Source organism: Oenanthe melanoleuca, chromosome 1, assembly GCF_029582105.1.
Source record: "Oenanthe melanoleuca isolate GR-GAL-2019-014 chromosome 1, OMel1.0, whole genome shotgun sequence".
NCBI classification, from domain to species: domain Eukaryota; kingdom Metazoa; phylum Chordata; class Aves; order Passeriformes; family Muscicapidae; genus Oenanthe; species Oenanthe melanoleuca.
In genome coordinates, this window is record NC_079333.1 from 46,926,325 (window position 1) to 46,939,276 (window position 12,952).

Here is a 12,952-nt window from a genome sequence, read left to right on the forward strand (position 1 = left end):
TTAATTTAGTTAATGTAATTTATTAGACTTATTCAGGGTGAGGTTTTTATGTCAGAGTGGTTGCAGGACAGGATACTTTTCCTTCTGCTTTCCATTGCTTTGTGTGTAGAAAAATGAAAATGGTGCTTATATAGTGGCTGTCTTTGAGATGTATGTAAACTGTGAAAAATAGCAAAAGAGATTTGAAGTAAATTGAAAAACTGCAAGATGATGTTCAAACTATCAATCATCTTCCTTTTTTCCCCCTGCTTAGCTCCTGTTTCCATGACCTTGTGGTTCCTCTTCTGAATTATTTATGTCTTGGTGACAGGGTTTACAGATACAGCTCTTACAAGATAGCAAAACTAAAAGAAAAAATACAATGCTCATTTGTGTGAGAAAGCAGAAGAAAATACTTTAGAAATCAGAAGAGGAATCTTAAGTAGAGGATTTCCAACTTGAGATTTCTGGAATATGAATTTCCTTGCATGTACTGTTTCACTTAGTACTTCTGGTGAATGAAGACATGGAGTGGTTTAGAAGTATGTTGATGTTCTGAAGCTTGTATTGTTTTGTTTTCTCAATGGACAAAAGAGGATGGAGGTAGTTCAGCACATCCTGCAGCAGCTGATGATGCTTTTAATTTGGATATAAGATGCATCAGAAAACTGCTTTCAAAAGAATAGATTTCTCAGTCCTGTAGTTGTTAGCCTTTTTAAGGAGGTCTCTAAGCAGTTGTGAAAATTCTTAATTTTTAGTTCTTGGGAACAGATTAAGTAGGACAAAATATTTAATTTCAGAGGATACAATCAGTGGGTGTGTTATGACACAGTATCCTTACTCTGCCCAGAAGTCCTGCTACATTTCTTCTCAGTAATATGTTCATTCAGCAGAGAAGAAATCCCTTTAAAAAATTATCCAAAACAGGACCTTCTCTGGGAATCTCCAATGTCTCCTTGCAGTCTGAACTCCAAACTTTGTGGTCTCCATAGGACTCTTTTGGAGACCTTAAGTGCTTAGCCTTGGGAAACATTCCCAAAAGCCATGCAAAGGAATTTGGGGAAATAAACATTGTAGGGTTTTTTCCACTAGGATGTTATTAATTAATACAGGTGTGTTTTGATGTACATTTCTGAATGGCAATTCTTTAGGTATCTCTGTTCCCTTCTTTTTGGAATAACTGGTGCTTTATAAACAGATAGCAGCAGAGTCAGTATCTTTATCCATTCACAGTAGTCCTCTGATGTGTAATTCTAAATCCATAGTAAAATTTTCCTCTTTTGTGTAAATGAAGAATTGATGGCCATTGATTGCCATTTTTGTTCATAAGCTGCCCTATTAGTAAAATGTTTCTTTCTTTTTTTAGCTTCTCTCTTACCTATGGTAGGAACTCCTCATGGATTTTCTTCTGTGAAGAAGATACAAGAATACAAGTCATAAAACTGATAGAAACACTCAGAAGATTTGACAAGTCAAAGGTGAAATAAAAATTAGGAAATTTGACTTTTTTTTTTTAATGTAATTGAGTGTGTTTTGCCAAATTTTGGAAAAGATGTGTCCAAACACCTTAAAACAGGTGCATAGATTTCTGTTGCTGGGGCTTAGAGAAAGGTATTTAACATGAAGCAGCATAAACACCTGTATGGCTGTTGAAGAACTGTTAAAATTGAGCAGAGAAACCAATTTTTTTCTGTGAATAGCCTAAAATTATGTACCATAAATAAAAGGAGGAATATAGTCTGTTTTGTGATCCCTTCTCCCCATTTTCCTGTCTGTTATCAATTCTGCTTATCATCAGACTGAATGACTGATGCTAGTTTGCCTCTGATGTAAAATAACAGGGTGTTTTACTTGCATTCTGTCTTGGAGATAAGTATTCTCTACCTCTTGGGAAAAAAACAACACCAAAAGTTTTGCAGAATAAAATAGAAATACATTCACCAAGGAGAAAAACAAATTTGGCAATGCAACTGACATGAAAGGTGTTAATATTTAGAATTTTCAGTGTTCAGGGAAAAAAAACCAACACCTTGGTGTCAGTCCTTTGCCTGTAATAAAAGAAGCCAAAATCTTGTATGTGAAATATGTTTTGCTTTTTTATTGTAATTCTGCTTCAGGATTCACTTTAGCTTATTTACTTCTTTTTCAGGCACATGGCCTTGTGTTTTCTCACAATTCTTTTCTAAAATAGTAATAACAATAACAATTCAGAGGTCTTACCTTCTTAAACATTTGGTCTTCAGAATGGAGGACTGAATATATTCTGAATATATTTTACTCTCTCCTTTGCATTATATACAGATTCTAATAAAATAACAAATTACATTCCAACCTGCAATAAAAGGAAAATAAAACATTTTGCTTTTGTACATAGTAATTGTCATCTTATTGTAACAGTCCATCCTTGATTCCTTATATACAGTAGTAGTCCATCAGGTACACAATTTAAGGTGATTTACATCAGAGCTCCTTCAATATTCACTTTAAAGTCTCAGCAGTCAGCATAATAAAAGGTTGGTGTGTTTATCTCATTAAGAGGTCTGCAATGGGCATGTGAATTGTTGATGAATCTGCAGCTTTTCAATGTGCATATGCAGAGATAAGTAACAGAAAAATTGAGACTGATGCAAGGTAGCATTGAATGTAATAATCAGTGAAAATGGATGTTTCAAAGCATTGAAAGAGACTGTGGAGGAGTGTTAAGAGAATGTCCTGCATTGATAACCAAGGGCATTACTGGCTGCAGTAAAACTGACAAAGAGTGGGCAATGTCTTTAAATATAGACCTCAAGGCAAGCACTCAGATGCTGAATTATACCTGAACATCAGGCAACCCCTTTTTATTGTGCAGGTGAATGAGCAGTGGCCCAAAGATACTGTGAAGTCTCAATCTTTGGATATTAGTCATGAGCCATGGTCCTGAGCATCCTGCTTTGTAGCTAGCCCTGCCTAAGCTGGGGAAATTGGGCCAGGGGATCCCCAGAGGTCCCTTCCAATCTCAGCCCCTCTGTGATTCTGTTTCAGCAGTAGATTGATTCAAACTCTGCCTCCAAACAAGTTTGGAAGATGGCACCAAGGTTAAACCAAACTGTATGTGCCACTCCCCTTCCAGTCATCCTAACAGGGTGATGGACTGCAGCCCCAAAAATGTCTGGAAAGAAAAACCCAAGTGGATGGGCAGCAATGACTTAATAGCTGTTGATACCTAAAGGGTATAAAAGATCTGTCTTAAGAACAGTTTGTCTTTAAGAATCCTAAGAACTCATAAAATGCAGTGAGACAGTGAGGGTGTGACAGCTGAGATCTCTTTTTAAGTTCCCTAGTGTAGAAGAGGCCAGATGGATGGAAATTCAAAACTGGTATGTAAGAATTCCTGAATACAATGCTTCTGAGTGTCTTGTCTAGAGAGCAGTCAGATTGGGAATTCAAACACTGGAACAGGTTGCCCAGAGAGATTGTGGAATTTATTCAAAACATGACTGGACAGAGTCCTGGACAACCTGCACTGGGTGATCCTGCTTGAGCAGGGGAATTGGACTAGGTGATCTCAAGAGGCTCTTCCAACCTCAGCTGCTCTGTGACTCTGGGATTCCATGCTCTTCGAACAGGTGGAAGCCAAGGCATATTCTGTATTTGATTTCAGAGAACAATCTTTAGTTTCATTTCTTACCAAGTACAGTTTTTGTCTGGATTATTTATTGTGAACAATATGCTTCCCTTGTTTTTGTTTTCAGGTTTGCTTTATTCAGCATGATGCACTCGTCATCTTCACTAAAAGGATGCTGTAGATGAACAAAATTGTTTCCTATATTCCTTTGCAGGAGTGGTTTTTAGGTAAAGCATTATATGATGAAGAATCTACAATAATTCACCATTACGCCTTTGCTGAAAATCCTACAGTCTTTAAATTTCCAGATTTTGCTGCTGGTTGGGCACTTAGCATTCCACTTGTTAACAAGTAAGAATTTAATTTTAAGTCACTCCCTGTTTATTCTCCATTATTCTACACATTCCATGTATAATTATTATAAACACTTCAAAATGAAACAAGAGTGCAGAAATAGATTTCCTTATCATTGCTGTGTATATGTTTTATTTTGCTTCACTCTGCCTACATCAACTAGTTAATAGTTGTCCAGTACTAATTGTTTAACTAGTTCAATCCCATCTTGTAATTTTAAGAATGCATTCTTCTTCAGACAGTGGTTTTATTCTTGGGTTGCAGAGTGGCTGCATTGAAGAATCTAGAAGTGTTTCTCATGCTGTGCTACATATTTATTTCAGCTTAGACCCTTAGGTGCTTTTAAATGAGGTTTGAATGTTCATAGACTTCAGAAGTTGGATGCATCTTACCATAGCAAGCATATTCTCATGAAAGTCCTTAAATACTATGCTTTAAAATTCACAGAAAGAGAATATTGTCTGTAGTTTGAGACGCTGATCAATATTCATGCTTCAAATGCACTGCTGCTTTTAATTCATTGCATATTTTATGCCATACTCTCTACTTGTGCAGGAAGAATGTATCAAAGTGTGTGTGCTGAAAATTAATATTAACATCAGACACTGTTCAGATTTTTTTTCCAAAATTATTTATACAATAAACATAAATTGTTTCTTGAGGCAATATATACAGAAATGGGCTGTTTATTATTTTTTTCCCTTATAAAATGGTCACTTTTCTGCATACACTAATGATTGATTTTTTTCATATGTTTGATTAAATTTCTTCATCTCTAATTGCATAGGCTTGCAAAGAAGTTGAAGAGTGAACCACTCAAATCAGACTTTACAATAGATTTAAAGCATGAGGTAAGCAGTGTTGTGATGAAAGAAACAATTGTCTCAAAGTTATATATTTGAATGGTGTTAAATCATAATGGGAATAAGAGATTCTACTTAAACATTGCTAAAAAGTTTGCAATGGCATGTTAGATTTCTTTTCCTCCCTTTAGAATATTGTGATACTTTAGAGCTGAAAAGCATCTATAAATTGCTGTTCTGGTCCAGAAAAAAACAACACATTTACATAAAACTACTGCTGCTTTTTCACATCTTGTGATGGTCATAATCCTGCTCATTTACAACATAAATCCATGGTGTATTTATAGAGTAGAGATTTGTAGCATATTTAAAGAAATTTGGTTTTATGCAAAACCATTCTTTTATATAGTTTGCCCTCATTGGCTGATGTATTCCTCAAAACCAGTTGAGTCTCTCTTAGCTTTCATTTTGCTCTGAGAAACAAGACAAGAAGCTGTTTTTTTTCCTCTTGTTAATTTTTCTCAATGCCAGAACCTGTGCTTCACAATGTTATTTTATTTTAACTTTATTTTTAAGAGAAATTCACTCACATATTCCCAGTATTCCAGTCTACCTCAGGACTAACAAAGTCTCTAAACATATTGTCATAAAAAATAAAAATCAGTAAGACCCACTCCTTTTATGTGCCACAGATTGCTTAGTAAAAAAGTTGATCATTTGACCAACAAGATTACTTCCATCCACTTATTATTCTGTTAGCAGGTCCTTGCATATGTTTCATTTGAAATTTACTGCCATTGATAACCTACTTCAGCTCTGTAGTTATTCTTTCTGCACAGTCTCATGTCTCCCTAGAGACACTTTCATTCACTCTCATTTATTTAATAAATCACCATCTTCTCTGTCTTAAATCATTTTTATCTCTATGCTCCTCTTGTGTGAATTAAGATTGACAACAAATCACAGAATGTCATCTGTTGTTTTTAATGATTTTGTATAATGTTTAGGTTTATAAGAAATATTTTAGTTTGACAGATTCCTAATAACACATGCCTCCATTTGGTATTTTATTGTGCTCTGCATTCTTTTTATTATTTCTGTTTTGTTTGTGTTGCCCTATTACTTTCCAAATCTCTATTCCTTATATCACTTTCACGTCTTGCAGATGTAATAAAGTGTTTTTGTTGTGCTGCTGCTCATTTGTAGGTTGCTGCTTAGATTTTTTGTAATTGTACAATATATGGCATGTTCCCTGATGCCTATTCAAAGCTGGAATTGAATAAAATATTTTTTTGTACATCTAACATTAGATCTGAACTAGGATTAAGATTATTTTTGTCTTTTTATTGTAAATCTGTTTCCATTGTTTTAGTAACCTTGTGTCATCCTGTGCTACAACCCAAAATCACAGTCTAACCACATTTCTGAAATAAAACAGCACCATTCTAAGGTGTTCTGTTGAAATTTCATTTTTCAGTGGAAAATTTTAGCACATTGTGAATTTTCATAAATAATGAATTATAAGTTACAATTGTCAAATACTCTTTGCTGTCTAGGAGCATTGCTTCTTTGTTGGTTCATGTGATAGACATTAATTCTGAATAGCTGAATTCTGAACTAATGCAGGGCCAGTTGGTTGAAGGGCCCAGGAACAGAAGTGCTGTTCTCTGTCCTTCCAGTTGCAGGGAGTGATGAGGGAAGAAACAGGAAGAGCCAGCAGCCAGTACCTGGCTCTGAGCATGGTGCCACTGGCAGAATATGGAGGAATTAATTAACTCAGGGACAAATCTGCTACACCATCCCATATCTTTCACTTTTCTTGTTAATATGGTTTCTTTGTATGCCCTGAAAATTTTCATCTAGTTTAATTACTGATATAAATGTTTCCAATTTTGATAGATTGCCCTGTACATTTGGCAGAAAGGGGAAGGACCACACCTCACTCCAGTGCCTGAGTTCTGCACAGATGATGTGAATTCCTATAAGGCTGATCACTGTGCAACAACATTCAGTAATTTTCTGCCACTTTGTGTAAGTACAATATTTTGAATACCATTTGCTTAGTAAAAGCAAAACTCTTACTAAAATGTATAATACTTGAGTTCAAAATTCTTGAAACTTGAAAAAATATTTTTAAGTAAGCTAAAATAAACCCCAACAAAGCAGTTTGTTCTGGCATTTATCTAGGATGTATTTTGGATATGCTTTAGGGCTTCTGTGGCACAGAGTATTTCCTGGCAACTAATACTGCATATGCTTTAATGAGTCTTTCTACCACAATGTTTGTTTGGCACATTATCTATAAATTATTTATCCTTACACTCCTTACACAGTGAGATACTGAAGTATAGATGATCTTTTTTTTTTTTTTTTCCCCACAGATGAGAACCTAAAACTTGTTGAGGCTAAAGATCAAATGTAATATAGTATTTGGTGCCTTAAAGTACAACCCATCTCTTCCACCTATAGGAGAATACATTTATTATATTATGAGTTAATTGTAGCCAGAGGCCAAAAAAGTGTTCTGCAATTCCAGGAGAGCAAAATTCTAGGTGTCAAAAAGAATAACAAATCAAAGTGGTCAAATGGTTTATTACAGTTGAGCAATCTTTGAATTCAAAGATTTCTAGTGTGTAGCATTTGAGCTGTTTTTTCCAAGTATGATACAATTTGTGTTCTCATAGTCATCAATTTCAAAGAAATTAAGAAAAAACATTATTTTTTTGGATGAATCATTCTTACTTCAAGAAGTTTTTTTACTCACAGCCTTTTCCTAATCATAGGTATTTTAGTTCTTTGTTAGAGTATTGTATCAATGGAAAAAATTTCCGATAATGTTATTTCAGGAGTTTTAAACAACCAATGTATTTTTTTTTTTGAGAGATAAAAATTTACTTCCTGGTGTATTACAAGAACAGTATTCTGCTTGATAGGCTATACAATAAAAAGATATTTCTTGTTTTGTTATATGTACAGACATACATATCCTATAAAATACTACAGGCACAGCCTGCACTTAAAAGATTAATTTTTGTTTTGTTCATATAGGGACAGCCAGTGAAAAAGGAAGATGTTTTTGTTGCTGTAAAAACATGTCAAAAATTCCACGGTGACAGAAGTAAGTTGTTGCCTGGTCAAGGTAATAGTTCTATGCAATATAGTTCATAAAATGAATATTTTAAAAATATGCTGGTATGTGCTGTCTCTGTAGCTCTTGGGACTAAATGTTTGCAAATTGACTGGGAAACAAGAAAGTTTTGGAATTATAAACAGCTTGTCCTTCAGGTGGAATCTTTTTGCTGTTCCGAGTCCTCAGGAGTGCTGTGAAACATTTAAGATAAAAAATTGTTTCATCATTGGCAAAAAACTTGGGATTGAATACCTAAATTAAAACATGCATTTGATTATTGTTGATTATTTGATTATTGTTGTAAATTGGAGCTGTTGCAATATGAATTAACACAGCAGCTATTAAACAGTGGGTTTCCCCCAGATAGTTGCTTCACTTCTTTTCTTTGTACCAGCAGTGACAATTGTGCAGCCCTTTAGTGGCTGACTCAGAAATTTGAACAAGCTGAAGGGTCCCTCATCTCCTCCTCCCTTTTGTCCTGCCCTCCTCTCCAGTAAAAGGTTGAGCAGCTTATGCTCTCCTGTTGCTTCTAGCTGCTCCATGTGCACGTGTGGTTTATGCTTGGCAAGGGAAAATTTGTCCCTTCCAGAAATCTGGTCATATGTAGTACTTTGTCCAAACAGTGGCCCAAATCAAGAGTGTGTGATACACCACAGCATGTTTCATCTCAAAGTTCATCTGAAAATTGTAGAGTTTCACAAGCAGTCACCATGCTAAAAACAAGAAACAAAAAACCTCTAGTGCAGCCCAGCAAGAGACACACAGCAAGCATTGACTTCCTTCCCAGAGGCACAAAAAAGAGACACTGAGACACCCTGAGCTCCTGCTAACACATAGTAATGCTCAGCTAAGTTGAGGGAGATCAAGTCTAAACAAAGCTTGGAAGGAAAACTTCTCAATCCACCAATTTAGAAGATGCTCCACCTACTTGATGCCACCTACCAGTCTGTTCTAGTTTGCTTCTAGACATTTAGTTAACAAGGAAGAGATTTGTTTCCAGGAATTTGCTTGAATTTTGTGTGCTCTTTGATATTCCAGTTGCCTAATACTGTCTCCATTAGGCTTAGTTTGTTTATAAGCATAATTTAAAGTGATTGTAATTGGCAAAAAAATTGAAAATCAAGTAATTGGTTACTAGCTGTACCAAATTTTGAGGGGATTTTTCCACACCTGTTGTCAGAGGACAGGATGAAAGTAAAAGCTCTTTTCTTAACTAAGTCTGATTAAAAACAAGTGGGATTTTTCCATAATGAGATTTGTGGATTTTTTTCTTAATACTACTGCACTTGATGAAGGCACATTTGTAGTATTTTAATCACATAATTGTTAGGTTATCTTTAAAGTAGCTTTTGACAAAACAAAATTGACTATCCTGTAATTGGAGTTCACTGAAGAGTTCTCCTTCCTGGATCCATGTTAATTTTTTAACATCAAAATTTTAAAAAGAAGAAAAAGAAAAAAACCCTAGAAAGTCAGAAAGAAACATAAGGCCTCACAAAGATAATATAAACATCCTTCAAGAAACACCTGTTGAAGACTGAGGAAAATTCTTGAACTTTCCTCACAGCTTCCAGTGTTATGCAATAGAGGATAATCTTACTCCAGATTTTGAAAGATTAATGGATGCCAGCTTCAGAGAGCTCTTTTTACCTGGTAAGTCATTCTTTATTGTATGCCAGAAACTACATTAATGCAGCATTAAGGCTTGGAAATGTGCTTTTAAAAGCAGCTAAATTTTTCCTCAGACTTTACTTCAAATACAACTCTCCTTCTTACACATACCATCTGTAGTTATAAAAGAAATTTTCAAGGCTACAAACATGCAGGATTCTAGAAATAGCAGAAACAAAATATCATTAAGAGCTTGGAGCTGACCTTTAAATATCTCTGGTGATATTAAAACACTGGTGTGATCACAAGCATTAATACATGTTGATAAATATTTGCATCGTCATCTACTCCAAAATTTCCAGTAGTTTTCTGTGGAAGACACAATTTGCCAGAAATGACAAAGTATTGTGTGATTGAATTAACAAAAGACATTAGTCTGCTTGGTGACACTTGCATCAAGACAAACAAGGGAAAGAGAAGGATACTTTAGCTAACAGCCCCCTTGCTAGACCTTTTAACTGAGATGAGACCCAAGTCCTTGCTTCAGTAAACTTGTCTTCATTTATAGAAATAAGGGGGCTCCACCAAAGGAATTGAGAGGCTCAGTCTGTAATTGCAAATATTTCTGTGTGTTAAAGGACCTTGCTGAGTTTCAGGTCTTTGTCTGGAAAAAAAGGTAAAACAACATTCACAAATGAATCTCTTCTGCCAGGGGAAGTTTGGATGCTCTTGTGATTCTCTGTGATTCATCTTTGTGATGCTCTGTGATTCTTCTGTTCTGGAGCCTTGTTTTCTTTAACCTTTCTGCTGAGAAACATTTTTAAGGGTAACATTTCAACAAATAAGAAAATAATTTTCTGCCTATGCATTTTTTGTACATAATACCTTTTGATTTTTTTATGAAAAAAAGAGAACACTTTTACATTTCTTTAAGAACTTTTAAAAGTAGTGTGGACCATTGCAAAATACTATAAAAGTGATTTTTTACTTTTCAAAATATTAAAGTCTTTCCATTAGTGCATTGAGTTCTTATTACTCTGTCATAATACTAAAATGAACTAAATGGTAATTGTTATCAAACTGACTGTTATTCAATCAAGTTTTCTTCTGAGCACCCTGTAGATGGTTGGATTTTTTTTTGTGTTACCCATAATTATTCACTTCTGGATGTAATGTCAACACTCATAGCATCATTATTAGAATTTTGTTTGATCACTTTTAAATGCTGATGTGAAATGGCAAGCTAGTATGGAAAAGGTTGCTCTTTTAGAGAAGCATTAAGCAATCCTCCTTTGAATGGAATCTCCATGGGATAAAAATTGATTGTATGATATTTCTAAACTATACTATACAAATACTTCTTATTTATAAATGAAGCAATAAATATTTATATGTTTATAACAGGAATGGTTATAAAATGTTCTGTGAATGTGTCTCTAGAGACAGGTGCTTTGGAGCATTAATATGATGTGTTGTAGATGGGATATGTATAATACCAGTATAGTATTTCAAAAGGTACATTTGGTCTCTTTCTGATTCAGAATATGTTACAGACTGTACAGTTGGATTAAAATGTGCCATTTCAATACTGGAAGAAGGATTTATCTCTGGTAGTGTTCATGCTGATGTGTGCTATGAATCATACAATAGCAAGTGTAAAAGTAGAATTCCATGCTTTGGTTAGCTAAAATGTAAATATCATATTTTTCAATTATTATTATTATGAATAATACTATCATGAAATTATAGTCATATTCTAATAGAATATTTTTTATCAATTAAATAAAACTGTCCTGACTGCCTCTCACAAAATTTTAATTTTTTTTTCTCTAAATATTATAGGAAAGAAAATAGAATGAACATTTAGAATCGTGATGCTGTCTTTGAAGCAGCATTCTTATTACCATGTGAAGAAATATGGCTAACAAAACGTGGCTACCATGAATATTTGGATCAAGTATCTATTTTAATCAAGTCCTTTGTGTTTGAATGCCAATCACTGTTTTGCAGTACCAGTTGTAAAGCAGACTTGGGAAAGAGAAGCTGCCCTGATTGAATACTACAGTGATTATGCAGACATCTCCATTCCTACCATAGATTTAGGCATACCTAACACTGACAGAGGTGAGCTATTGACTGCTGTCAGTTTTGCACAAATGACTGACTGAAAAATGAAGTTTTATGGATGATATGTGTCTTTCACGTCAAGCATGTCATTTAGACATGCACATATGTGCAGCCTAAAGTAAAATAATGCTCTTTGCACAGGAAATGGATGGAGAGTACAGAGTCCCCCTGTGTAGAGAACATGTTCTTTTTAGCAGAAACCTAAATACTGAGATTATGAAAGTATGGTATACTGATGTACTCCAAGAGGAAAAAAAAAGTATTACTTGGGGTAAGACTAATTAAGACAGTTATTTATGATTTTCAGTAGGATCATCATCAGTGAAGAAATTATAAATTTATTTTTAAAGACCTCAGGCAGTGCCTACTGGTTACTAATCATAAACTGCTTGCCATATGGTATTCAGATATTATATCCATGTGCCTTGCATGTCTTGATTTAAGCACAAAAACTAAATGTTAAGATTGAAACATCTTTTTATAGCAAAAAAAAAAAGTAATTTAAATTAATTTGCTTTGAATAGAAAAAAGGGTATGGATATGATGGCTTTCTTGAGTTTATTAATTTTAATTTGTTCTTTCATTAGACATATTGTTCTTAGGCTGATATTTTATATCCATTGCCTTCTGAATTACAGGTGTCCAGGCTTGTTAGCCTTATCTGGCCCACCAGGTCAGTTGTTCTGACCTCTAGGTTACTTCTGCCCCTTTTTTTTGGCTGCATAAAGTTCACAGTCTTACAAAATCACCAGAGCAAGGACTTCCTTAATTTCTTTAGCATAGAATTACTGCATTTTCTCAAACAATATTTTAACTGAAAGTGGCTTCAAATATAATATTGTTATTTTGAATGATTGTTTACTAAATGTAATATTGATAGCAGTAATTACTTTAGACAATCAACTGTGATAAATAAAGAGTGATTGAAATGAGGTTTGTCTAAGATCTAAAAAAGACTCAGTAGAAGTATGAAACTTCTTATTTCTTGTGTCCTGCTTATTCAGAATAAGGGTGTTTCACTTCTGCACTCCCAGCAGAGTGTCTTACCTCTGAACTTCATTATATTCTTGTGATGAATGTTCAGACCTTTCCTTGGAGGCAGTGACCAGGACCTGAGTTGCCAGTGAGGAGTACAGTATATTAAAATAGATTTGAATATTTCTATAAAAGCAATGGATCTGCCTGATGCATGATGAAATGCTATGACAGTATCTTGGAGTATTTTGCAGAACATGCTTCTATCAGAGTCTCCTCATTTTTGCAGCTCTTTAAATTAAGAGTAGCAGTTTGTCCAGTATTGTTCAACAGTTTGACAGATAACTGGAATAAAGCTTGTTTTTA

The 12,952-nt window shown here is 34.5% G+C and overlaps 1 protein-coding gene across 1 annotated transcript in view; it reads left to right on the forward strand.

Moving 5' to 3' along the window:
* B3GLCT (beta 3-glucosyltransferase) overlaps nucleotides 1-12,952 on the forward strand; it is a 41,632-nt gene that overhangs the window by 23,912 nt on the left and 4,768 nt on the right. Inside the window, exons 6-11 of the mRNA XM_056497053.1 lie at nucleotides 1,346-1,457; nucleotides 3,801-3,937; nucleotides 4,728-4,791; nucleotides 6,643-6,774; nucleotides 7,792-7,861; nucleotides 11,495-11,608. Of these exons, the coding sequence (XP_056353028.1) occupies nucleotides 1,346-1,457; nucleotides 3,801-3,937; nucleotides 4,728-4,791; nucleotides 6,643-6,774; nucleotides 7,792-7,861; nucleotides 11,495-11,608 (629 nt within the window). The remainder of the gene's footprint in view (nucleotides 1-1,345; nucleotides 1,458-3,800; nucleotides 3,938-4,727; nucleotides 4,792-6,642; nucleotides 6,775-7,791; nucleotides 7,862-11,494; nucleotides 11,609-12,952) is intronic.